Source organism: Rhopilema esculentum, chromosome 20 (assembly GCF_057945365.1).
Source record: "Rhopilema esculentum isolate cy_ngs chromosome 20, ASM5794536v1, whole genome shotgun sequence".
Lineage (NCBI taxonomy): Eukaryota > Metazoa > Cnidaria > Scyphozoa > Rhizostomeae > Rhizostomatidae > Rhopilema > Rhopilema esculentum.
In genome coordinates this window covers 9,079,119-9,106,856 of record NC_142834.1, presented here as the reverse complement: position 1 = coordinate 9,106,856, position 27,738 = coordinate 9,079,119, and the positions used below count along the sequence as shown (strand labels likewise).

The 27,738-nt window shown below is 33.9% G+C and overlaps 2 protein-coding genes across 11 annotated transcripts in view; one reads left to right on the top strand and one right to left on the bottom strand.

Moving 5' to 3' along the window:
- The window catches only part of LOC135687571 (NBAS subunit of NRZ tethering complex-like), a 53,134-nt gene extending 30,891 nt beyond the window's left edge, over positions 1-22,243 (top strand). Inside the window, exons 47-76 of one of the 5 annotated variants that reach the window (XM_089114340.1) lie at positions 207-333; positions 619-695; positions 1,161-1,452; positions 1,722-1,788; positions 2,435-2,545; positions 2,765-2,957; positions 3,598-3,658; positions 3,901-4,106; positions 4,743-4,948; positions 5,170-5,275; positions 5,736-5,953; positions 6,342-6,600; positions 7,160-7,302; positions 7,628-7,751; positions 7,889-8,014; positions 8,301-11,232; positions 11,534-11,616; positions 12,615-12,657; positions 13,139-13,173; positions 13,450-13,497; positions 13,839-13,886; positions 14,259-14,307; positions 14,678-14,742; positions 15,329-15,396; positions 16,664-16,731; positions 18,024-18,091; positions 19,383-19,450; positions 20,666-20,797; positions 21,101-21,216; positions 21,802-22,243. In XM_089114340.1, the coding sequence (XP_088970466.1) occupies positions 207-333; positions 619-695; positions 1,161-1,452; positions 1,722-1,788; positions 2,435-2,545; positions 2,765-2,957; positions 3,598-3,658; positions 3,901-4,106; positions 4,743-4,948; positions 5,170-5,275; positions 5,736-5,953; positions 6,342-6,600; positions 7,160-7,302; positions 7,628-7,751; positions 7,889-8,014; positions 8,301-8,579 (2,595 nt within the window). In that variant the 3' untranslated portion in view covers positions 8,580-11,232; positions 11,534-11,616; positions 12,615-12,657; ... (10 more) ...; positions 21,101-21,216; positions 21,802-22,243. The remainder of the gene's footprint in view (positions 1-206; positions 334-618; positions 696-1,160; positions 1,453-1,721; positions 1,789-2,434; positions 2,546-2,764; positions 2,958-3,597; positions 3,659-3,900; positions 4,107-4,742; positions 4,949-5,169; positions 5,276-5,735; positions 5,954-6,341; positions 6,601-7,159; positions 7,303-7,627; positions 7,752-7,888; positions 8,015-8,300; positions 11,233-11,533; positions 11,617-12,614; positions 12,658-13,138; positions 13,174-13,449; positions 13,498-13,838; positions 13,887-14,258; positions 14,308-14,677; positions 14,743-15,328; positions 15,397-16,663; positions 16,732-18,023; positions 18,092-19,382; positions 19,451-20,665; positions 20,798-21,100; positions 21,217-21,801) is intronic. The other 4 variants (XM_089114341.1, XM_089114339.1, XM_089114342.1 and 1 more) reach the window with 4 other exon arrangements.
- Positions 22,244-25,174: 2,931 nt separating this feature from the next.
- LOC135687039 (uncharacterized) overlaps positions 25,175-27,738 on the bottom strand; it is a 34,368-nt gene continuing 31,804 nt past the window's right edge. For all 6 annotated transcript variants that reach the window (XM_089114667.1, XM_089114665.1, XM_089114670.1 and 3 more), the window contains 3 exons: positions 26,759-26,888; positions 26,368-26,483; positions 25,175-25,842 (listed from right to left, as the gene is read on the bottom strand). The gene's annotated coding sequence lies outside the window, so the exon portion shown is untranslated. The remainder of the gene's footprint in view (positions 25,843-26,367; positions 26,484-26,758; positions 26,889-27,738) is intronic.

Genomic DNA, 27,738 nt, shown 5'->3' with positions numbered 1-27,738 from the left:
TAATCAACTCAAGTTTGAAGTCTGTTTTACGTAAGGTTTTTTTAACATAGCATTTACATATTAAGTAAATTAGAATATGACCATTTTGAGTTAACTCCTTTGAAAGACTTCAAAGAGCGCAAGATTCATTATTCAATGATTAAGTAAGATGTTTTTTATGCTTCTACCCTGTATTTTGTGAATTTATAAGTCTTCAATTTTTATAGGATTTTGATAACCTGTTGGACAACACTGGAAATAACAGTTTGCTGGAATTCAACCATTTGCTTTTAAGAAGTCAAAAGCTTTGCGAAGCAAGGGCAGAGGGAACAATTACTGAACCAAGCACCGAAGGTACTTATTTTCAGTGTACAAGAAAATGATAGCAGATCATTAACTTACATCATGATTGCAATTTTTTATCTTCTCATGCATACCTTTAATGTATTGTATCAGTGTCCATCTCCTATGATGTAATACTTACAAAAATTTCACTAGTTTCTCATATCAGGCCCTTCCTACCTTAATTGCTTTGTCTATCGAATGACGTAAGAACAGCTGTTTGCATTTGTTGCCAGTTTTTCTCCATTTCAATGTCGGAGATGTGAAATAGAATAAATCATTTTGGTTCCTTTTCAGTAATCCTGCAGTTAGCAGAGTCTGTTTTGCGTCATGAAACCATCATGTTTCTTGGTTACTGTTTATCTTTGGCAAACGTAAGAATTTCTAAACATGACATTTTTTTCCTAAAGAAAACCTTAGCTTAATTCCGATGAAAAAGATACATTGAATGATAAAACATATCTTTTAAAGGTAACTTTACACGAATATCATTTTCTAAGTTGTAAGTACAGTATCTTTTTCTGTTCTTAAATTTATACCTGTTGAATACTTTAACATACATCAGGATGTCATAAAGAAGCCGTGCAACTGGTAAATAATTATCATAGATGGACAGATACAATTTTAATAGCACGAAGTTGGTTCATAAGAAAGCAATTTAAGTCATCCTTCTTAAGCAGAATTTCATTCTTATATGTGAACATTTATCCAGTCATTTTTCTAATTTTTCTTGTAAAACCCCTTTTTAGTTTAGAACTTGTACTTATGATTTTGTTCATATGTTTTTGACTAGTGTTTCATTTTTTTATAATAGTAAAGCTCTATTCCTTTTCTCGCAGATATCAGATGCCGAAAATCTGTTCTCCAAATACCATGACCACCCGTTCGTACTTCAGCTTGCTGCCTATGTCATGTCCCTTGAGCTTGAAATTCAAAAGGGCCAAAATCCAAAGGATGGCATATCAGACTTGTATCAACAAGATGTGATGATAGCAATAAAACAGGCTCTTAAAGATACTGACGAGGAAGGTTCTCATGGATTTGATAAGAACTTGGCAGAGTCTTTAAAAAAACACATTCGACTCTTGTGTGATTTTATGCAAGCAAAGATGCTGGAGGAACTAGGAAAAGGTACCAAAGTCGATATTATATAAAGCGGTTTTAAGGGGCCCTTCAAAAGGTGAATTTTACCCTTGGCTGACAATGATCTCTGCAATCGCGACTAAAAGTTTTTTCGTTTTTAACCGTGTTGAAAATGATGTGAAACAACTGAGACCCAAAAGATCAGGCCACTATCAATCAGACTCAGCACGTTCATTGTTTCATTTAATCAACTATTAATAATCAATAAAAGAAACTACGCTTTTCATAATTTGATTTATTAAACATCTTTATCATAGGTGTTGACGTCAGTCGATTTATGCAAGATGATGAGTACAAACGAGAGACAATTCTGGGAATCGCAATGTAAGAAAGTAGTCCATATAGTTTTTTGTGCCTAATCATGCTCTCCGATTTTCGCTTGATTTTCCAAAAGAGCCGTATGTTTTCAAACACCAAGGACCCTGCAATGAATATTATTTTAGACAAACATTCATAACATCTTATCATTTCATCATTTAAAAGCTTTCTTTGAAACAAATTTTTTCTTTTCGTTTTGATAGTAATTTTGTAAAATTAATCTTTTTATTGCCACAAGTAGAAATTTTCTTGACCAAATGCCTACCTGAAATCTCAAAATAGGGTAATGAATTTGTTTGCACAAAATCTAGACTTTCAGGAGGAAACGAGCTAAAGAATTCAATTATACGATTATCCCCTCTCCTACTTGAACGAATACTACCTAAATACGTGTATAGATTATTTAATGACATTTATGGATTTGATAACAAAGAATGAACAGTGTAAACAATGCATTTAAAGCTATTTAATAGCATGTTGTAATGTATTTGCATTTTGTTTATTTTCACGCTTCGTTATCAAAGTATGTTATCGACCTTTTGTTTCGAAGTTGCCTTTGTTCCAACCCTGAACCCACTGATACTTAAATACTTAAAAGATGTGAGTTTTCATGAGCCTGGTGCTAACGTATACTCTTTTTTGCATTTGTTAGGAACCTTGAGGAAGACTTACTATCAACTGCATTGTCATTGGCGGAAAAGTACGATTTGCAACAATGGGAAGTTATTTGTGCACATGTAGAATTCCTTTTAACTGACAGTGGGTAAGTACAACATCTCCCCTTCACAAATTAGGCTCCCTTCTTATGCAGTCTGCATTCCGCAGTCACATGTAGTCTGCACATATGCACAAGTAGTCCGCATAACTTTTTCAAATTTGTTGACCATACATTTGCAATGCATTCATGAGAAATGGCTTTTGTGTAATTTACTTTAATATGATTACAATTCAATTTAGAATATCTATCCGCTTTTTCTTGCAGCTTGAAAGTGAAAGAAATCCAAGAGCGTTTCAAGAATCTAGATGCTGTCCATGTTTTGAGGGAAAATGGTGCAGAGTTCCTGCAGAGAATGAAACTTTACGTCTACCCATACGTCAGTGGAAAGGACCATGCACTCCTGCTTCTTTTGCTCAGTCTCATTCAGCAATGTTGCGGCGATCAAGCAACTATAGAGGTAGTTCAATGTTTCTTTTCAGTTACCTATTCCATTTATGCTTGTTACTGTAGATTACAAACTGTTCTATTGAAGCTATTTTAACATAGCCGAGCACAGGCTATTGCAACAAAGCACTTGTGACGAGGCTGATTGTAGAAGGTTCAGGAATATCTACAACATTTTTCTTAATTTGTTGATAATAGTGTCTTATAAACACAGAATTAGTTTTGGTCGCTTTAAGAGAAATATACTATGCTCTCAAGTTGGATTTTGAATGGACATTGTCAGTCACTTTTTTTTCGTATTTAGACATGACTTTCATTGTTAGACAGTCATTTCTTTTTCATTGGAACCTTTTCACTTTATTTTGTTTTGCGTTGGTGGAATCAATTTCTTCTCTATTCTTGTTTTTGTGTCGTTAATTCATATCCTTATAAATAGTATTTTTGCCAATACAAGGTGATTTATTTCCTATCCTAGGTAACTTTGTCATCTATATTTCAGGAATCTTTTGATATAAACAGAAGTCTTATATAAATCAAAATTATAATTCTACATAGCCTATTATTATTTTCCTAATATTAATGTTTTATAATAATAACATATAATATTAATGTGCATCTTCATGGTAGAGTGAGAATGTTTTTTTCTGTCTTAGGGTCCATTAGATGTTGCAACCCACATTCGCTCGTTGAAGAAAATCAAAGCAGCAGCTTCAGGTTGTGCCAATATAGGTTTCTTTTTTTCGGATATTGATCGAAAATAAGCTGGAAATCTATATTGGTCGCTGATTGGTAGAAACAAGATAACCAATCAAACTCGTCTTTCTTCCTTTGCACTCTGAAGAGTATAAACATCAAGACATGTGTCGGGCGAAAAGTGCTTTATGCTATGTTTCCACTATTCGTGCATATTACATTATCTTGATATTGCCTCTGTTAATTAAAAATGTTATTTGTAGGATTGGATTATAAAGAATTGTTTCATGGAGCTAATCCTCTTGATGCAGTAAAAAAGGTTTTAGTCGAAGCAAATGTCCACGTTTTATCCAAGCTAGTACCAAAAATCAACAGTGGGCTTGGAGGCCAGATTTCGTCGGGGGAAATATTCGCTGCATATACCACTAAAATATTCTGGGGAGACGAGCAGAAGAAGGAAGAATCGAAGGTAAATAAAAGTCATCTTTGGCAAAACCCTGTGTTGTTAATCTCAATGTTAAATCTCTCATTTGAGCGAAACCATTTTTCTTTTATACTCAGCTACATTTAGTATAGTACCAAGGACATGACAAAATTTGATACCTCTGAAGAAAGTTGTTTACAAATTGTCTTAAGTCACTTTTAATTAGTTGAACAACATGCAATTATATTCAGGGCTGCCGAGATGTCTCGGAGGTCCTGGTGCAAAACTGAAGGACAAGGCGCCCTTTTTGGGATACCCCCTCTAAATTAGCTTAAATTCCTTAATTTGACAAAATTATTTTACTATTTTTAGGCATAATTTTGTTACTTTTAATTAATTTCATTTTAAAACGAATTAATTACTTTATGAGTCCACCTAGACTTCGAGGCCCTTAGGCAGTTTACCCCCATTGCCCCCCCCTCTCGGTGGCCCTGATTATAATTCCTGACAACTTAGTCGTAATTTTTATCAAGCTCTGATGTGGTAAATAGACTACGAACATATTACCACCACCCAGTAAGTGTCTTGAATTTCATTTTTATTCTAATAACGTACGGTACGATATCACTAAATATTGGTATATTATAATATGTATTTCTCATTTGTATTGCCCTGTTTTAGGTCCAGTGGCTGCATCGATTCGAGGCATGCCAAAAATACTTCGTCAAACTCTCTGCAAATGACATACTCATTTTTGCGGATGATATAACTTTCAGTGACCGTGCTAGAAATGAAGTTAACCATGAGACCCGATTAAATATGATAAAAAGATTGTTAAAATATGTAAGACAGCAAAAAGCTCAAGAAGAAAAACAGAACTGTGATAGGTTTGTGCAGATTCATTGTGTAACGGCTAAATGTTCATTGAAACGTCTTTTAATCTTGCCTTTTCAGCTTGATTTTTATGCTGTTATGTGTGTTTGCCATATTTCAGTAACATTTTAATCTTCATGGGTTTAATCTTCGAGAGTTTCAATATCTCGATTGTTTTATTTAAGAATTTTATTTTCTCTGCATTTTTCGTTGCAATTTGCTCTTGTTTTTACAGTGAGTCGATGACTTATGCTCAAGCCGAAAGTTGCTTAGAAAAATCTCTTAACCACATTCAAAGTTTGGAAGCTGCTTGGTTCTCCGAATGGCTGCAGTCGGATGATGTAAGATCACCCTTACATTATAGTTGTGTACAAAGCATCGTTTGACTTTTTAAACGTCTATTTAAAAGCAAGATTTGATCTATCGATTTCTGCCAGACCATTGAGTTTAATTCATGCAAGTTTTCAACTGCTGTTGAGGACAGTTTTTTACTACTTTGATCTCAATGACCGGAATACGACATAAAAGATCTTGCACTTTGTTGACGATGCCAGGAATATTTCGAAAAATACTACCATGAAGGAATCGTAGCGTAACATTGCCCTTTTACACTCTGCCAATACGGCATCGAGCCTTTTATGACAGACCGGTACATATAAATTTTCTAAAATGGTTTTTGATGAGTTTATCAATGCTACTTCCATAAATAATGCATTTTAGGTTAATCTGAGAAAAAACTATCCCATTTTTGTACACCAGCTATACTATCCTATTTTTACATGATTAACGAATCTGTTGTAGGAAAAGAAACGCGAGTACGCACATAGATTTGACTCATCGCGTTCTGACTTGTGTAAAGTAAGTGAACTAGCCAGAGATCTATTTCTTGACACGAGAACGCCAGAGGAGGTTCTTGAGATTTTCAAAACTGCTGACGTCAAAGGGAAGCATGCGCACTACGTAGCCGACGCTTTCAAGGATGCTTTGACAAGTGTTATTGAAAGCTTGAAGGTTTCACAGTAAGTCAGTTTGTTTTATATTGGTGGTTTTTCTCATTTCAGATTATTCTTGAAGGAAGTTTGTCTAAAGGATTGATACTAAATTGGTGTTTGGTAGTGCAAAAGCGGGACTCCTTATGATAAATTATCTGTTTTGGGACCTTGCAATAATTTGATCGGCAAATTAGTTATTTAAGATATGTATGTGCAGATTATTGCCATGAATGCCAAAAGTATTTATATCTTTAACTCAGAAATAAAATAATCTTTTATATTATTGAATTGTATTTTCTTGCAAAATCGTTAAAATATTTAATATCAAAATTTGCTTCTAAACTATTGATGAAACTATTTGTTTGTAAAATGTGCTTGCTCTTGTGATTTTTTTAAGTGGAAAGTTTTTTTTCAGTGATTCAGCTTCAATGGATAATCTGGCTGATATGATAGATGTTGTTAATGAACATTTACGGCATGATGGGACTTTACTTTCTGAGCAAGACGTCCTGCAGGTTGTTAGGCCACTTTGTGAAGACATCGAGGTTGACAGAGCTGTGAAGTTGGAAATTTTACAGCTTTTAGAGAAGTCGTTTGAGCTGAGTGGGGACGATTTAGTCCTTCTTATTTACTACAAAACTGATGCAATAGTTTCATCAAACTGGGATAGAAAGGTTTTTGCTATATTTTTATATCTCAAATGTTATCTACCATCATTCAAGATTGTTTATTTTTTTGTATTTTCTAGAAAGGACTCCGATTCTTGCATGTTAAATATTTATTTTACCCGTTTCTTCCGCCTGTTTTCTTGGGCTGGTTTTTTCGAATTCAATAGAATTAATATATCATTCAATAGTCCGTATTCAGAAACTTCAAGTAACCGGGCATTTATTTCTCGTTTTAATCTTTGCTCACCCAGATCTGGTGATAAAGGTTCGATGTCATGCTGTTCTGTACTGAAGGCTCTAAGCATATTCTACATTATGACAGCATGTAAGAAAGTGTCTGAGGATTCTCATACATAGGCTCATAAAAACAGTTTTACAAGCACCCCCTGTAGAGGTCTGTTTCAGTAGTATCTGTTTATGGAAGGGTGGGGCATCAGCGGAACTGAAGTCAAGTTTTCCAGCTAGTGCAATCAATATTATAGCATTCCCAAGCAACATATGTCACTTTGTGGACCAGCTGATGCATTTAAAGTTCTTAAAGCTTTACATTTTTTTGTATTTTTAGGTATCAGTGCTGGATATAGAAAGTGATGAAAACAGATACTACCTGTTTTTGGATTTAGTGAAGCAGAGTGAAACTGCTAAGCATTTTGGTGATATTGGACAACTGCTGTTGGTTTGGCCAGTTTTAGCTGCGACTGAGTTAAAGTAAGTCAATTAAGAACGAAAATATAGGCACGAGGATACCCAAAGAGGGCTATTTTTGTTTTAGTAGGGGTACTCATATTATATTTAGTTTGTACTTGCTAATTCTTTTGGTTGTTTGAAATACTAATTTTTTTCTTGAGGATAAGAAACTGATAAAATTTCGGGTTGTAAAGGAATCATGAAATTCACTTTGAAATGGTTCAAAATGTTGATGTGAAATTCAAATGTTTCATGCAAATAACCTTAGGGTTTCCACTTCCTTCAATCTTCCTAAAATCATTAGTTGCTTGGTAGAATCGTCATAAAGAGGTTTATTTCTTTTTAGCAAAAATAATGCTGATGATCACCCTTGGGTGATATTGCTAAGAAAACTGATAGAGTGCAAGGATACTCGGAAATTTCTTGAACTGGTGAAGCAATCATCAGAGAAGATTACCTTTGGATTTGAGGTAAATAAATTTTATGGTAAAATCTGTAAATATAATCTTGATAAAATAATAAGGTTACAACGGAATCTCAAAAATATCCCTTATAGACTATAATTTCCAGTGCCAATGTCAACAACTATTTTTTTTATTATCTTCAGTGTTACAGTAGTTTACAAGATGCATTGCTGGCCTATGGATTTAGACTTGAAGCTTTGAAAATGGCTTTGATTGTTAACAACAATGAGTGCATCGAGAAAGCATTTCACATGTTTGCTGAAGCTGCAGTAAGTTTCTTCATATTCGTATCATATTTCTCCCAATTTTACATGATTAAAGTATATTATATGCAGCCTCGTAACAGTCTTGTAACTTGCATTTTTTAATTCACTATAGACTTTTATTGTTTGACTAGATCTTGGTTTACTCCTTGTATTTCTTCAGACTTTGGAAAATATGTAATCGCTGCCGTCTTAAACACCCCCCCCCCCCAACCAAGTCATTTTTAAAGAACTCAATAATTACGCAGGTGATTTTTCTTTAGAATACTGATGTCCTACCAATTTTTTATAGGCTGGCGAATTCGTCGTGGACAATGAATTATTTGGGCTAGTTAGACAAAGTAAGTCAATAAAGAAAGTTGCGAAGACTGCACTTTTCCCGTCATTTGTAGATTACATTTTAAGACAACCAAATAACGAAATTATGTTCAATGATATTTTAAATCAGTTAAAGACTGCGGGGCTTATTGCTGAAGCAGGGACACTAATTTCAAGGCAAACAGGTCTGCATTCAGCTTTGTCAAATATCAATGTCGCAATTAGTTCTTTTAGAAGTTGGTTCCAGAGGTAATATGCATCCTAGATAATTGTAATGAAATAGATTTAGCTCTTGAAAGGTTTATAGAATTTATTTAGTATACTAAAAAGAAGTACCTGATACGAAGCTAGTTTTTCTTGGTTATTTGTCTGCCTGCTAGATCTGTTCTGTTTCGTTTTTTTTGTAATGTAGTTCTTAGAGCTTCCTTTTTGCAAAACAATGTTATTTGTTAAATTTTTCGTTAGAAACTCCATCTTCGGTAGCAGTAGTCATTGTCGTTTCATGTACATCTTGGCCATACTCTGAGATAGTCCTTACAAACAGATGCTCTCCTAAAAATATTGCCCTCTTGATTTGTGGAGCGTACAATGTAGAAATAATGATTTTATTTGTAGAAATAATGATTTTATTTTGATTGAGTGATTTTTTAAATGCTAAAAAGCCCTAACTTATGACTTAAGCTTATTCAGAAGCAAACTTGATTGATAGCAAGAATTATGCAGCATGGACTCAGACACTAGTTGGAAAGTGTGGATGGGGAGAGGGCAGGCGAAAATTTATCAATCAATCTTGTTGTTGTACAAAATTTAAAATGGCTTTGAAAAAAGCAAAAATTTGAGTACACTAAAGTTTTTCGTCTGGCACTCTTCAGAGTATAAAACGTCAGAACATAGATCAAAAACTCTACGCCAGGAAATATACATATATACCCAGTTGTGGATCGAAATAGGACAATCAAAAATGCAAGCATGTGACTTTTGAGGATGCCCATTCAGTGCCGCTTGCCTATGGAAATTTCATAGCGAAAGATTTTGAAAAAGCTCAATTGTTTTGCAAAAATGTGGGCGGGGCATGTGGATAAAGATTTAAGTTTTATCAAAGACCGTTTTCATTAGGAAAATTAGAAAGTACGATTGTTCGTCACAAGGGTCAATGAGCTAGAATTTTTAAAGTGCTCGCTACCTACGTTTGTACTCAATTAAGAGAATAAATCATTTTAGGCATTTTGAAAATGTTTCCAACTTTTTCTTTTGAAAGATATTCCTCACTATTTCCAAGTGTGCATCATATGGGTTGGATTGCGAAATTGGATATTCAAAAAATTCATTTGGCTTTAAAGTAAAGGGAAAAGGATGCAAAGCATAAAAATGATTTTTGCTTTTTAAGATAACAAACATAGGTTAAAATGAACTCTCGAAAGTTGAACTAAAAAAAACAAAGCATTTAAAATCTTTAGAAACTAGAGGGTGTTGACCTGAGGAATTTGATAATTGCTAATGTGGAATAATTGTTCACCCGTTTTCGGGACCCTACAAGCACCGAGGAGCGTTGATAAAGTTGGGGGTCTAAAAAGTGCGGGGTTTAAAACCGAATAAAAGGGGCTTTGCTGGTGGTTCATTTCTTAATATTCTGTACTTTCTGCAAAAAGTGGGGACTACAGCCTCCCCCCCTGCTCCGCGGTTCTTGCCTTATTTGGGAATTTCACCCCTTCCATGCTAATTTTTAATATCCCCTTGCTTAACAGAAACCTAGAATGTCCTTGTATTGACGAACGTATTAGAAATATTTACTTGTGCCAATTTGATTTTTTAATTTGCAAAAAGTCAGATACATAAGAAAATTTATATTTTGCCATCATCCATAACCTGGGTTTCCACTTGGTATAAATTTAGCCTCCTTAGGGATCTCGGTTAGAATCATTTTTTGAATAGACTTTGAGTTAATTGTGAATTGCCACAGGACTGTCATGAAATTTAATGCCCTCTGTGGTATCGTTAACGAACTGTAGTTTCGTAGTTATGTATCTTAAATTTTAGTTGGTATAAAAAATTGATCATTCGAAGTTTTATCAGATTGAGGAAGCAATGGAAGACTTCTTTTACAACCTTGATGAGAAACGCCCAAATGGGACACATTCTTTGGCTACGTCTACCTCCTTACGAAACGATGGCACAGCAAAAACAAAGATTGCAAAATTGGATATTCAAAGAATTCCACAGGGTTTAGCAAATCTTATGGTCTAGCTTGAAACAAATGATGAAAGAAACTGCTCTATCATGATTTATCAGTGTTGTGCCAAGGAATCCCTTAGGAGTCCATCTATTGTTTTTATATCTGCACTGACAAGAATAAAGAATCACTTTATCAGGCTTTACACAGGGCTTGGGCAACTATAAGAGAAACGTAGGTCCAGGGAATATAATCATGCAACGTCTTTAGAAAATTCCCATTGTGGAATTTTTGTACACCCGTTCTTTGGACCCCACAAACAAAGCCTGAAAACTCACGAAATCTTAAACTTCCACATCACCTAATTTTACAGTTCATCTGAAAATCACATTTAGAACATTGGCTAATCTACGCGAAATCTTCAGCAAACACCTCTAGTAAATTACCTTTAGTAAGGCTTCTGTCTTTGAAAATGCGATGCAGCTCTTGGGCATTGAGCAGCTGTGAAGGAGATCATCATTGGCGGGAAATTTGAATGAATTTTGGCGGAATGGCTGGTGGATGCACAGGAGACCTTTGTTTCAGAAATGGGCGGGAATCTAGTCCAAATTTGCATATGCTTATAAATACCTGGTTTCTTTGCTATTCAATTAGTTGGCACAAAAGATTCGAAGATGAGGTGCTGGTGCAAAACTCTCATGTCTTCATCTTGGCCTAGAACGGCATGTAAACCTAGGTACGACCTTTTTGTCAAGTACAAGATTTAAGAGTATGTCTACTAATGTCAATTGATAATGCCATTCGCACTTATTAGGTTGTTATGTTAATCGAAATGAAGCAGGCGAAACTAATTAAATACAAACCTGTGATTCTGCATCCTTAACGTTGCTTTATGCTTTCGATTTTTAAAACTGATTTATCCTATCGGATTCTTCGTTCCTTTTCCTCGTCCGTTTACTTTGTTATTCAAGTATACACCGAAAGCGAATGTACAGAAGTGTTTGCATTGATAAAAATGCTTTTTGTTTCATTTTAAGGATAATGGAGTGAACACAGAAAAGCGACAAGTTAAAAGTGATTCGTTGACCCGACGTCAATCATAGCTCTTGGCTGGGAACAGGTATGAATATTTTGTTCGTTTCTTTTTTAAAAGAGGATAAATGTTAACTGAACTATTTTGAACTGTTCTTAGAGAGAAGTAATGTCGTTTTGCTATGTTTCAAATTTCTTTCATAAACCTTCCAGACGGAGGCCAAACCACAAGAAGCTGTTTGTGTTAATAGACAGCCTGACATCAAATTTACTTTCATTTTTCAATTTAACCTTTTTTGTGTTCAAGCTCATCAATACTTTTTTGAACATTAAAATATGGTTTTTGTCTGTCCTTTACACAAAAATAAGGCCAGATAACATTCTTTATATAGGCTCAATAAATTTGAGCACTTTGCTTTAGTTAGTTACGTTAAATGAATACAAATTGAACTGTACTGATATCATAAAGAGCTAAGAAATGGCATGTTTATTTTATGTGAGGAAACTGAATTGTGAATTACAAATTGTGAAGATAAAATCACTTGTATTGTCCTTGTCTTGAATATATGTTAATCAAGCTGAAATTGTTTAATAGATTTATAAGCTACCAGAAAGGGCTTGTGCAGCTTAATAACATATCAGGTCAATTGTTGTTTGATGATTTTTAGTTTTCTATTTAGATAAGTCTTTAGATGAATTTCTGTCTCCAGTTTATCAAAGACATGTTTTTTAATGAATGCTTAAGCTCAAAGCCAAAAAGCAAGTTTTTTTTCAAAAATACTCTGTTGGCATACTGGATAAAACATTTCATTTCAAACATTCACTGTCATTTTGCTTCAACATTTCATTCAAGCTATGCATGGAATTTTGTATTTATATTTTGTAAGCTCTATTATATTTATAGAGTTGAAAATGGCACAACAAAATTTTCATTAATTTAATTTTGTAATTGAACATGAGATTCACTTTACTTAATTTACCCCAAAAGCTCTTTCAACTCTCAATCCAATTCTTCTAGTTTTGTTTCCATTTTTCCAAATTCCTGTCTCCTCAAAACTTGATTATTTCTTTTTAAAATTTTCCCAGGTGCCTCTTAGGTGTCAGTTAAAGGTGAAAGAAAAGCTAATTGGTATGTTTTATTTCATAATTTTTAGAATTTTAAGTTAGACATCCATTTTAAAGATTCCTTTTTTAATGTAATTTATGTTTTAGTGAGATCTATTCTCAATACTTCATGATAATACTTCATTTTATACTTTTTTTATACTTGATTTCTGTCAATTAAAATAAAATGTTCCAAGAAAACTCTATTTGCCCTTTCATTTGTTGTCATTTGTTGTTAAAGACTTGGAGAGAATGCCAATCAAAGCTCATAATTTAAGTTTCTCTCAAGCAAACCCTTTCAGACAAGCAGGAAAACAAAACAGAGCAAATGTTTAAGATTTTTAAGCAAGCTGAGATAATCACATTTATGTATAGATTTTAAGAGACTAATTTATAATATATTTAAAGCTCTAAATAAATCTGAAATGAATCTCTTATATCTTTGTTTGATATCTTTGCTGTTTTGGCCAATATTTAAATAATTTTAATTTCATTTTAATTTTAAGGCCCTCAATGTTACAATTGGCAACAAATCTGCAAGGTTTGTAAACTCTGTTCTTTTGTCTAGCATTTTTAACTAATTTTTCTATATTTATGTTGTTGTTGAGACAATCATTCTCCAAGTTCAAAACTCCACTGAGCCAGGATTATATTTTTTAAAACCTTATATTACTATTGCATATGGGTATTTATTTCCAACATTCCATTCCACCTTTTTTTTTGGTGATGCATATAATGAGAAATTAGCATTTTTTGTATCAGGATTCTGAAAAATTTTTGTGCTTGGAAATAACTTTTTAGTTTATTTTTTTTCAAGTTCAACATGTCAAGTGTGGCGAATTCTTGTGAGCTAGAGATCAGCAAGGTTTGTATCAACCCCTTTGTATGTCTAATATTTGATGAAATATCTCACTGAGTTTTAATTTCAAATACTCTTTTCTATGTGTCTACCATATATAATATAAAAAATTATCTATTCTTGAGACAATCTTTCTTCAAGCCAGAAACACTGCTATGCTGGAATTTTATGTTTATTTTGAAAGATCTTTAATTGAATTAGAGCAAGGATATGTTTATTTTTGATGCTGCACTCAAATTTTTTTATCCTGGTGATGAAAATAATGAGAAATGCACATTTTTTGTACCAGTTTTCTGCAGATTTTTGAGTCTCAAAATAACTTTCTTTCATTTTTTGTTTGTTTCAAGATCATTATCTCAAGTTTTATGAAGTCTCATGAGCAAGATGTTACTAAGGTTTGTAAATATTCCTTGTTATATTTACTGAGTACATTTGATCCAAACTTTCACTGAATTTTCTTCCATGAACCTGTTTTTGAGACAATTATTTTTTCAAGTTGTCAAACTTCATTTTGATAAAAATAATGTTCCTTGTTAAAGGTCTTCAATTAACATTAAATAAGGATATATTTTTAGTTGTATGTCTGATGCATCTTTAAAATGGGAGCTTTGTTTTTTATAAAAAATTTGAGTGCTTTTTGTATATCAGAAAGATATTGTAGCATACCATTAGGGAGATTTTCTCTCTTAGGGAGAAAGAATTTCTCCATGTTTGAAAGCTTTACAGTTTGGCAAATTTACTAATATCCTATATTTTTTGAATTTGAGGTCTAGAATTTAAGATGTCTTGGAATTTAATGAACAAGGTGCCATCAAGGTTTGTAGACACTTGCCATGTCTTATATGTGAACCTAGATTTAACTTTTTAAGATATTGCTCCTCGTCTTAACAAGACAAGAGTTTGGGAATATAGTGCAAATTCTCATCTTGAGACTTAATGGGCAGATTTAAGAAATGTAATAAACTCAATTTGCAGTGTAAGTCTGGCAACTTCAAGATAATGTTCTTTTTTGTTTAATTACTTGAAGATTATTTTTACTTTAATTATATTTCCATAGACATCTGTATTACATTAAAATGTCTTTATGAAGACAAGCTAAAATGACTATTGGTCTTTTCTGGTCTTTATCCAGATTTAAATCTTTGTCTTTTTGGTTTTTATTTATAACTCTACATTTTTATGACAGGGTAAACTGCTTGATGTCATTAAACAATATACTGTTTGTGAAATACACCTGCAAGAAGAGCAAAGGTAGAAATGTTTATTTTATATTTTTGAATATGTAAAATATACATCCTTTCATCAAAAAATGAAACTTTGCCAATTTATCGGCAAAATGTTTCAGCCACACAATGAAACGTTTTATAACTGATTAATGTTAGAAATGACAATCATTTTAAAAGGAAAAAAAGTTGCCTGCATGTAAAAATCCTTTGCTACTAGGTACTTTCACTCCAGGAATTTTAATGATATATTTTCTTACATTGTGTAACTTTTATTTTTATCTCTTCGTTATACTATTGTGACCTATATATTTTTTTTACAAGAGCCAGTTTAATATTCCTCTTGTTGCACTAAGAAATAATGAATTTAAGTTTTAATGTTCCAATTCCTTAAAGAAAGACTTGCCTGAAGTGATATTCAGTTAATGCATTGAAAACAATTTCTAAAATTTTTCTGCCATTATAATTATAACATTTAAATTGTTTCTCATTTGTTCGTAACCACTGCCCTAATTTTCCCAATTTTCATGATACTCCAATGTTTTTTCTGATGTTTTTCTTTATGTTACATCTGGCCTTTCCTTTTCGTTGATGAATGTTTACTTTATTTACAGAATAACATGCTGCTTGTCTAGAAACAATCAACTGTTGTTTGTGAAAGTCACCAGCAAAACATACAAAGGTACAGATATTTATTTTATCTTTTTAGATAATCGCTTTTCTCCAAAAGTATTTGAACAGAAGCCAATGTTGTGTCAGTACAGGGTCAAGTAATTAATGCAAAAGAAAAAGTGATAAATTATTTTTAAAGAATGAAAATAGGAAACAGGTCAGAATTTCAGCCAGTCATAAAACAGAGCATGATTTCCTGAATTTTTAAATTCAAGTCCCTCCATCATTTCATTATAACTCAACTGTCAATGTTCCGTGATTCAAGAGACAACAAAGAGACAACAAGGAATTGAACAGTACAAATATTCGATAGAAATTAATTGTAGCTGCAATTTCGGAATATGGTTTAAATTTTTCAAGAAAACCAAAGAAGCCATAGGATTTTCAATTACTTTCAAATCTTTGAGAAGGTCCTAGAAGAGTTATGATCCTATTTGCAGCAAAAAGATCACTTAGAACTATTATAGTCATATGACATGGAGCATTATCTTGTCGAAAAATTAAGGCTGATTAATTTGTCTTTTAAATCTGGCACTATTTAAAATATTTTTCAAGGGTGGTAATTTAATATACAACATTGAAAGAATGCTAAAGAAGAACAAGATAATGACGTCATTAGGCCTAATACTACCCCCTGACTATTGAAACCCTTTTTGAAAAATATTTTCAAATTAAACCCTTTATTGGTAAATGGGCAGAAGAATTGTGCAGATCACTTGCTTTGCAAATTATAAAAATGAATGACCTATCTAGTTCAAAAACTTTGTGGCGATTTGCACTGCTTCGTCCATGTTTTAACCATTGCAATTTTTTCCACTTTTGAAAAAGATTTCCCCAGTAAGTTTCCATAGAACATAATTTCAAATGTGTTTGTTTGTTTTGTTAAATAACTGAGGCTTTCGTTTCATTCAATATAATAACAATTTTTTTATCTGATAAAAATTTAATAAAAATTTTTCACTTTCTTGACGCAAATGAATATTAGGCGAACAATTTTGCTAGACCATTCGAATACTTTTTTGAGGGAAGTGTATATTCTATATCATACTTTAGATACAAATGCGATGTGATATGTTGAGATTTAATTACTGGATACCACAAAATTTAATTAAACGAAAGACCATTATAATTATAACATTTAAATTGTTTCTCATTTGTTCGTAACCATTGCCCTAATTTTCCCAATTTTCATGATACTCCAATGTTATTTCTGATGTTTTTCTTTATGTTACATCTGGCCTTTCCTTTTCGTTGATGAATGTTTACTTTATTTACAGAATAACATGCTGCTTGTCTAGAAACAATCAACTGTTGTTTGTGAAAGTCACCAGCAAAACATACAAAGGTACAGATATTCATTTTATCTTTTTAGATAACCGCTTTTCTCCAAAAAGTATTCGAACAGAAGCCAATGTTGTGTCAGTACTGGGTCAAGTAATTGATGCAAAAGAAAAAGTGATAAATTATATTTAAAGAATGAAAATAGGAAACAGGTCAGAATTTCAGCCAGTCATAAAACAGAGCATGATTTCCTGAATTTTTAAATTCAAGTCCCTCCATCATTTCATTATAACTCAACTGTCAATGTTCCGTGATTCAAGAGACAACAAAGAGGCAACAAGGAATTGAACAGTACAAATATTCGATAGAAATTAATTGTAGCTGCAATTTCGGAATATGGTTTAAATTTTTCAAGAAAACCAAAGAAGCCATAGGATTTTCAATTACTTTCAAATCTTTGAGAAGGTCCTAGAAGAGTTATGGTCCTATTTGCAGCAAAAATATCACTTAGAACTATTATAGTCATATGACATGGAGCATTATCTTGTCGAAAAATTAAGGCTGATTAATTTGTCTTTTAAATCTGGCACTATTTAAAATATTTTTTTAAAGGGTGGTAATTTAATATACGACATTGAAAGAATGCTAAAGAAGAACAAGATAATGACGTCATTAGGCCTAATACTACCCCCTGACTATTGAAACCCTTTTTGAAAAATATTTTCAAATTTAACCCTTTATTGGTAAATGGGCAGTAGAATTGTGCAGATCACTTGCTTTGCAAATTATAAAAATGAATGACCTATCTAGTTCAAAAACTTTGTGGCGATTTGCACTGCTTCGTCCATGTTTTAACCATTACAAAAAGAATTTTTTACCATTGCAATTTTTTCCATTTTTGAAAAAGATTTCCCCAGTAAGTTTCCATAGAACATAATTTAAAATGTGTTTGTTTGTTTTGTTAAATAGCTGATGTTTTCGTTTCATTCAATATAATAACAATTTTTTTATCTGATAAAAATTCAATAACAATTTTTCACTTTCTTGACGCAAATGAATATTAGGCGAATAATTTTGCTAGACCATTCGAATACTTTTTTGAGGGAAGTGTATATTCTATATCATACTTTAGATACAAATGCGATGTGATATGTTGAGATTTAATTACTGGATACCACAAAATGGAATTAAACGAAAGACCATTATAATTATAACATTTAAATTGTTTCTCATTTGTTCGTAACCATTGCCCTAATTTTCTCAATTTTCATGATACTCCAATGTTATTTCTGATGTTTTTCTTTATGTTACATCTGGCCTTTCCTTTTCGTTGATGAATGTTTACTTTATTTACAGAATAATATGCTGCTTGTCTAGAAACAATCAACTGTTGTTTGTGAAAGTCACCAGCAAAACATACAAAGGTACAGATATTCATTTTATCTTTATAGATAACCGCTTTTCTCCAAAAGTATTTGAACAGAAGCCAATGTTGTGTCAGTACAGGGTCAAGTAATTAATGCAAAAGAAAAAGTGATAAATTATTTTTAAAGAATGAAAATAGGAAACAGGTCAGAATTTCAGCCAGTCATAAAACAGAGCATGATTTCCTGAATTTTTAAATTCAAGTCCCTCCATCATTTCATTATAACTCAACTGTCAATGTTCCGTGATTCAAGAGACAACAAAGAGGCAACAAGGAATTGAACAGTACAAATATTCGATAGAAATTAATTGTAGCTGCAATTTCGGAATATGGTTTAAATTTTTCAAGAAAACCAAAGAAGCCATAGGATTTTCAATTACTTTCAAATCTTTGAGAAGGTCCTAGAAGAGTTATGGTCCTATTTGCAGCAAAAATATCACTTAGAACTATTATAGTCATATGACATGGAGCATTATCTTGTCGAAAAATTAAGGCTGATTAATTTGTCTTTTAAATCTGGCACTATTTAAAATATTTTTTTAAAGGGTGGTAATTTAATATACGACATTGAAAGAATGCTAAAGAAGAACAAGATAATGACGTCATTAGGCCTAATACTACCCCCTGACTATTGAAACCCTTTTTGAAAAATATTTTCAAATTTAACCCTTTATTGGTAAATGGGCAGTAGAATTGTGCAGATCACTTGCTTTGCAAATTATAAAAATGAATGACCTATCTAGTTCAAAAACTTTGTGGCGATTTGCACTGCTTCGTCCATGTTTTAACCATTACAAAAAGAATTTTTTACCATTGCAATTTTTTCCATTTTTGAAAAAGATTTCCCCAGTAAGTTTCCATAGAACATAATTTAAAATGTGTTTGTTTGTTTTGTTAAATAGCTGATGTTTTCGTTTCATTCAATATAATAACAATTTTTTTATCTGATAAAAATTCAATAACAATTTCTCACTTTCTTGACGCAAATGAATATTAGGCGAATAATTTTGCTAGACCATTCGAATACTTTTTTGAGGGAAGTGTATATTCTATATCATACTTTAGATACAAATGCGATGTGATATGTTGAGATTTAATTACTGGATACCACAAAATGGAATTAAACGAAAGACCATTATAATTATAACATTTAAATTGTTTCTCATTTGTTCGTAACCATTGCCCTAATTTTCTCAATTTTCATGATACTCCAATGTTATTTCTGATGTTTTTCTTTATGTTACATCTGGCCTTTCCTTTTCGTTGATGAATGTTTACTTTATTTACAGAATAATATGCTGCTTGTCTAGAAACAATCAACTGTTGTTTGTGAAAGTCACCAGCAAAACATACAAAGGTACAGATATTTATTTTATCTTTTTAGATAACCGCTTTTCTCCAAAAGTATTTGAACAGAAGCCAATGTTGTGTCAGTACAGGGTCAAGTAATTAATGCAAAAGAAAAAGTGATAAATTATTTTTAAAGAATGAAAATAGGAAACAGGTCAGAATTTCAGCCAGTCATAAAACAGAGCATGATTTCCTGAATTTTTAAATTCAAGTCCCTCCATCATTTCATTATAACTCAACTGTCAATGTTCCGTGATTCAAGAGACAACAAAGAGGCAACAAGGAATTGAACAGTACAAATATTCGATAGAAATTAATTGTAGCTGCAATTTCGGAGTATGGTTTAAATTTTTCAAGAAAACCAAAGAAGCCATAGGATTTTCAATTACTTTCAAATCTTTGAGAAGGTCCTAGAAGAGTTATGGTCCTATTTGCAGCAAAAAGATCACTTAGAACTATTATAGTCATATGACATGGAGCATTATCTTATCGAAAAATTAAGGCTGATTAATTTGTCTTTTAAATCTGGCACTATTTAAAATATTTTTCAAGGGTGGTAATTTAATATACAACATTGAAAGAATGCTAAAGAAGAACAAGATAATGACGTCATTAGGCCTAATACTACCCCCGGACTATTGAAACCCTTTTGAAAAATATTTTCAAATTTAACTCTTTATTGGTAAATGGACAGTAGAATTGTGCAGATCACTTGCTTTGCAAATTATAAAAATGAATGAAAGGAAACAGTCTGAAATTTTATGAAATGAAATCTCATTGGATAAGACCTGTTAAGAAAATTGCCTTTTTCTTCTTTTATCAAATTATTTTATGAAAAAGCTCCTTTTTTGCAAACTTTTCTTACGAGGTTCAGATATATCGCTTAACTTTTGCCAATATAACGAATCAGAAGACAAGCCTCTAGGTGACCATTCATTGTGTTGCGTACGTAAAACAGGAAAAATTTCAAAGTCCGTGGAACTTTACAATTTCCAAGTGTAAAATATAGAATATAGTATAAACATTCAAGTGTAGAATATAGTTGCAACGTTTCTAAATTCCACCGTTTTGTCTATCTTAACACAAAAAGTTAAATTGTAGATTCACAATTATTGTTTTATTTAATGTACGAACTTTTGTTCCTTTGAAAACTAATTTCTTTAATTTCAATCCAGTCTTACATTCCTCTTCTCGATGGCTGATTTTCTGTGTTATAATTTAGATGTTGGCGAAAAGAAGAGCAAATGCGAGGAAGAAGCAACCCAGTCAATCAAACGAAGATGATGCCAAATGTTTTCTGCATAATTTCACTTAAGACTTAACAGCCAAAAGGCTGTAGTCATTTAGAAACTAGGTTAGAAAATTATTTGATTGTTGAATTTAAAGTCTTTTTTCTGTATTTGTCTCTTTTACTTGGGCTGATCTTCGTGAGCGGTATTTCGAAATAGGTTTTAAATGCAGTTCAAGATTCTAAATAAAAAGTAATATATATCTAAATAAAATATAAAAGTTAAATAGATTGATAATGATCACTTGCGCTCGCTACTATACACGTGCTGTCCGCTGCATATAGGCATTTTTATGAAATGCCTTTCAAAATTTGAAATGCTGCATTTATGCGTACCAAAGTCTCATCCACATCACTTTCCACTTTCAGAAATTCATCATCATGAACCGTGGTCCACATGTAGAAAAGCAAAAGAATCGTTTACCCGACGGAAACCTTTCAAATCGCTAGCCAGTTTCAAAAACATGCCCAGAAAAGGCTTTAAGGTGCGTAAGTATGCCTTTTTTTTCTTCCTTTCTAAATTGGATTTCCTGCTTTTTTTCAGAGGGGGGCAGGTAAGTATGCGTCGCAGCGCCATTTCGGGAAACCCCACTAACCTGAACTGGTTGGTTCGGGTTAGTAGGAAACTGTTTTCCCGGCTTGGGTCACACGGCGTGATTCAACCGGAGTAAAACAGTTTCCTCTTCAATCGTGTGCAACTACAACAGTCGGCCGCAAGTGCGAGCCTAGCCTCCCAGCTCCCCGGTCCTGGCCCCACCCCATCCCCCGGTCCGCAGGGGGGATGGGGCGGGGCCAGGGCCGGGGAGCTCGGAGGCGAGACGGCAGCTGTGGCTGTGAGTGGCGGCCCACGTGCGACGGGGGGAGGGTGGGGCCAAATTTTGCGCAGCGGCTGCTAGCCCAAAAGGTCAGCGGTCGCTGCGCAGCCACGCTTTTTTCTTTCTTTTCATTTTTTGCTTGTTGTTTGTTGTTTCTTTCTTTTAGTATTTTTCAGATTGTGATGATGATTGACATGGTGACAATGATGACAACAAGATTGACATGGAACTGAGGGGGTCCTTTTATTTTTTTAGATTTGAAAGAAAGAGCAGAAATTTGAAGAAGCAGAAAGACACTTTGGTTCAGCTGCCGTTTTGCAAAGAAAAAGGAGCAGCAAAAGCGAAACACCACTACATCAAGACCACTAAGCGATTTTCCAGACCACTGCCGTTTTGCAAAGAAAAAGGAGCAGCAAAAGCGAAACACCACTACATCAAGACCACTAAGCGATTTTCCAGACCACTACATCCAGACCAGCCAGACCACTTCATCCAGAGCAGGAACAAGAACCACGAACAGCATTTCAGGCATATGTGATTTGCGTAAAGTTGGATATCTCATATAATATCTCACTAAGATAGGGACACGTCATAATAATACTTAGATTATATCAGGTTCTTCTAAAGAGTTGTTCACTGAGCCCAATTATATATTTTATTGCTGTTGTCAATAAATTGTTTTGACTCAACACGCAAAGTACATTGTTTTTTTGTGTCTCCCTCTCGTACTAACAGACTAACACGTGACTTAGACAACACAATACTTAGACAGACCAACATGAGTTAGTTAGGCTAACATGAGACTTACCCCACACAAGACTAACACAACACGTGACTTAGACAACACAATACTTAGACAGAACAAGACTTAGGCAACAGCAGACTAATAGGAGACTTTGGCAATACAAGACTAACAAGAGACTTTGTTACAAGAGACAAGAGACGACACAATACATAGACAGACCAAGACTTAGGCCACACGAGACAACACAAGACTTAGACAGACCAAGGCAACAGCCACACAAGACTAACAAGAGACTTAGACAACACAATACTTAGACAGACCAAGACTTAGGCCACACGAGACTAACACCTGACTTAGACAACACAAGACTTAGACAGACCAAGACTTAGACAGACCAAGACTTAGGCAAACGCAGACTAACACGAGACTTGAACAACACAAGGCTAACACGAGACTTAGACAGACCAAGACTTAGGCAATACAAGACTGAGTCTAAAACAACATCAAAAGCAAAAAAACATCAAAACAAAAAACAACATTTTAGTTTAAAATAACAAACAACAACACGACAAATCCCCTTTTTGATAGCAACAAATCTCCCTTTAAAGAAAAGAAGAACATTCCTAGAAAACGTAAAATTTTGAGTTTCTTTCTCAATTAAACTCAATATAAAAAAAGGAAGAGGACTATCGTCCCATGGGAGGAGGGCTATCGTCCCATGGATAATAAAAGAATCCTCCAAAGATAAAATATCCTCCTAGAATAAAAAAAATCCTCCTAGAATAAAAAAAAATCCTCCTAGAATAAAAAAAATCCTCCTAGAATAAAAAAAAATCCTCCTAGAATAAAAAAAAATCCTCCTAGAATAAAAAAAAATCCTCCTAGAATAAAAAAAAATCCTCCTAGAATAAAAAAAATCCTCCTAGAATAAAAAAAATCCTCCTAGAATAAAAAAAAATCCTCCTAGAATAAAAAAAATCCTCCTAGAATAAAAAAAAATCCTCCTAGAATAAAAAAAATCCTCCTAGAATAAAAAAAAATCCTCCTAGAATAAAAAAAATCCTCCTAGAATAAAAAAAAATCCTCCTAGAATAAAGAAAAATCCTCCTAGAATAAAAAAAAATCCTCCTAGAATAAAAAAAATCCTCCTAGAATAAAAAAAATCCTCCTAGAATAAAAAAAATCCTCCTAGAATAAAAAAAAATCCTCCTAGAATAAAAAAAAATCCTCCTAGAATAAAAAAAATCCTCCTAGAATAAAAAAAAATCCTCCTAGAATAAAAAAAATCCTCCTAAAATAAAATTTTTTTTCATAAAATAAAAAATTCAAGGGAGGAGGAGGAGAATATTCCCATAGGAGGAGTATCGTCCCATGGGAGGAGGAGTATCGTCCCATGGGAGGAGGAGTATCGTCCCATGGGAGGAGGAGTATCGTCCCATGGGAGGAGGAGTATCGTCCCATGGGAGGATGAGTATCGTCCCATGGGAGGAGGAGTATCGTCCCAAGGGAGGAGGAGTATCGTCCCATGGGAGGAGGAGTATCGTCCCAAGGGAGGAGGAGTATCGTCCCATGGGAGGAGGAGTATCGTCCCATGGGAGGAGGAGTATCGTCCCATGGGAGGAGGAGTATCGTCCCATGGGAGGAGGAGTATCGTCCCAAGGGAGGAGGAGTATCGTCCCATGGGAGGAGGAGTATCGTCCCATGGGAGGAGGAGTATCGTCCCAAGGGAGGAGGAGTATCGTCCCATGGGAGGAGGAGGAGTATCGTCCCATGGGAGGAGGAGTATCGTCCCAAGGGAGGGGGACTAGCGTCTCATGGGAGGAGGAGAATCGTCCCATGGGAGGAGGACCAGCATCTCATTGGAAGAGGACCAGCGTCTCATGGGGGGAGGATTATTGTTAGAGTATTGCTATGTTAGAGGAGTATTATGTAATGGGTATTATTTTTAGAGTATTGCTATGTTAGAGGAGTATTATGTAATGGGTATTATTGTTAGAGTATTGCTATGTTAGAGGAGTATTATGTAATGGGTATTATTGTTAGAGTATTGCTATGTTAGAGGAGTATTATGTAATGGGTATTATTGTTAGAGTATTGCTATGTTAGAGGAGTATTATGTAATGGGTATTATTGTTAGAGTATTGCTATGTTAGAGGAGTATTATGTAATGGGTATTATTGTTAGAGTATTGCTATGTTAGAGGAGTATTATGTAATGGGTATTATTGTTAGAGTATTGCTATGTTAGAGGAGTATTATGTAATGGGTATTATTGTTAGAGTATTGCTATGTTAGAGGAGTATTATGTAATGGGTATTATTGTTAGAGTATTGCTATGTTAGAGGAGTATTATGTAATGGGTATTATTGTTAGAGTATTGCTATGTTATAGGAGTATTATGTAATGGGTATTATTTTTAGAGTATTGCTATGTTAGAGGAGTATTATGTAATGGGTATTATTGTTAGAGTATTGCTATGTTAGAGGAGTATTATGTAATGGGTATTATTGTTAGAGTATTGCTATGTTAGAGGAGTATTATGTAATGGGTATTATTGTTAGAGTATTGCTATGTTAGAGGAGTATTATGTAATGGGTATTATTTTTAGAGTATTGCTATGTTAGAGAAGTATTATGTAATGGGTATTATTTTTAGAGTATTGCTATGTTAGAGGAGTATTATGTAATGGGTATTATTGTTAGAGTATTGCTATGTTAGAGGAGTATTATGTAATGGGTATTATTGTTAGAGTATTGCTATGTTAGAGGAGTATTATGTAATGGGTAGTATTGTTAGAGTGTCATGCTGTGTATTGTTGTTATTGGAATGTTGTGTTTTTGTTTAAGTATACGAGAGAGAGACGCAAAAAATAAGACTCAGAAAAACAAGGCCTACAAGATAAACATGGCCTACAAGATAAACATGGCCTACAAGATAAACAGCGATTTCCAAAAAGCCTACAAGCCTATAAGTTCTAACAGTTACTCTCCTGAAGAAGTCTTGGGAGACATGTGATTTAAGAAACAAGTTTTACGTAATGACAAATATCAAAATAATTTACTCTACAAGAATCGCTGCAAAGTCTCTAGAAGAAAATTGGAAAAAGTTCTAAAGTTCTAATGTGTCGTTGTCTCATGTGCTCGAAATGCTGCTCTATCGTTTTTCCCAGATAAACATGTGGTTTTCTAGCAAAAAAACTGGCCATTAGAAAAAGGCCAAACATTAAAACAAACTACACTACAAGAATTGTTTGTGCTTGAAATGCTGCAATAATTATCCAGAAGAACCAGAAACATGTACTAAAAATACATATAGTAATTTACACTAAAGGAAATGTCCCGCTTTTATCTGTTCTGGGGCACCTGGACAAATGCCTTTTCTTGTTCTTTTTTGCAACTAGTTTCCAAAGCACGACAACTTTCTAGCACGACAACTTTCTCGTCTTTTGCTGGTAGCTGGATCTCAATTTGACGTCTTTTGCTGCTTCTTGTTCTTTGCAAAACTGCAGAGTGGACCAAAACGTCTTTCTGCTTCTTCAAAGACTTCAGAGACCTAAAAAAATAAGAGGACCTCCTCAGTTCCCTGTCAATCTTGTTGTTTCATCAGAGCCTACAAAAACAAAAAGAAAGAAAGATTAAACAAGCAACGAATGAAAAAGAAGAAACCCCTACCCCCGCCCCCGCCCCGCCCCCACCCCCCTGCCCCCACCCTACCCCCGTCGCACGTGTGCGACCGCTCACGGCCGCGGCCACAGCCGCCGGCCGGCCGACCCAGCTCCCCGGCCCTGGCCCCACCCCATCCCCCCTGCGGACCGGGGGATGGGGGGGGCCAGGACCGGGGAGCTGGGTGGCTAGGCTAGCAATTGCAGCCGAGGCTGTAAGCAATTGCACATGATTGAAGAGGAAACTGTTTTACGCCGGTTAGGCCGGGAAAACAGTTTCCTACTAACCTGAACTGAGTCGAGACTCAGTTCAAGTTAGTGGGGCATCCCGCGCCGCCGCATACTTACCTGCCCCCCTCTGAAAAAAAGCAGGAAATCCAATTTAGAAAGGAAGAAAAAAAGGCATACTTACGCACCTTAAAGCCTTTTCTGGGCATGTTTTTGAAACTGGCTAGCAATTTGGAAGGTTTCCGTCGGGTTAACGATTCTTTTGCTTTTCTACATGTGGACCACGGTTCATGATGATGAATTTCTGAAAGTGGAAAGTGATGTGGGTGAGACTTTGGCACGCATAAATGCAGCATTTCAAATTTTGAAGCGGACAACACACGCAAAGTGATCATTATCAATCTATTTATTCTTTATATTATGTTTATATATACATTACTTTTTATTTAGAATTTTGAACTGCATTTAAAACCTTTCCGCTCACGAATATCAGCCCAAGTCAAAGAGACAAATAAAGAAATAACGAGAGACATACCAACAGAAAAAAGTTTATATTCAACAATCAAATAATTTTCTAACCTAGTTTCTAAATGACTTTAGCCTTTTGGCTGTTAAGTCTTAATGAAATTATGCAGAAAACATTTGGCATCATCTTCGTTTGATTGATTGGGTTGCTTCTTCCTCGCATTTGCTCTCTTTTCGCCAACATCTAAATTAAAAAGAAAACAGAAGTTCAGCATTCGAAAATAGCAGAGTAACATTGCCACTAACCAAGAATGATAAAAAATTAACAGCTATTTCTCAAGGTTAACAAATTTCGCATGTGCTGAACTCAATAAAAACAATAAATGTGATTCTGAAATGTGATGAAATGGTCCATAAAAATAGGGAAATTTTAGGAATTTAGATAAGATTTGACGTAGAATCGTTGTTGACTCTTTAGCGCAATTTTTTCCAAAGTTCATCTGCAATTAAACGATTATAAAAACAGAAGATTTTGCAGTTGCCAACCGTAATATTTTAAAAAATTGGAATAGAGAGTAAAGTCTTGCAATCTGATCTTAAGAAACGTTTTAATACTTAAATTTTGGAAAGGTTGGAAAAGGATAAACGACTTCACTCTTTGCCTACTTCTCACTTCCTAAACGACGTGGTATGAAAAAACATTTTTGCGTAATAGTTTTTCTTTTAAAACTTTAAACGCTTATATAAATCTCAGTCAAATTGTGCTCAGAGTGTCGAAATATACATTAACTAAATGAGAGCTAAAACTAATTCATCAGATATTCATAACTTGTTAAAGTTTGAGTGCCCTAAAAGCCTGAATTCAATAAAAAGTGAACTCAAATTAAATTTTTGATAAAAATCTATAATGAAAAAGACTTAGAAAAAAAGGACTGCCAAAGATTTCTTTATGATGCCAAAGATTTCTTCGTGAATCCATTTCTAGAACCCACTTCAAATGCCACAAAAATTATGCAATCTTTGGAATTATTACTCTTTATTAGTAAGAAAATGGGTAGACCATTCTGATTCGCTGATGAAAAATGAACCTTTTT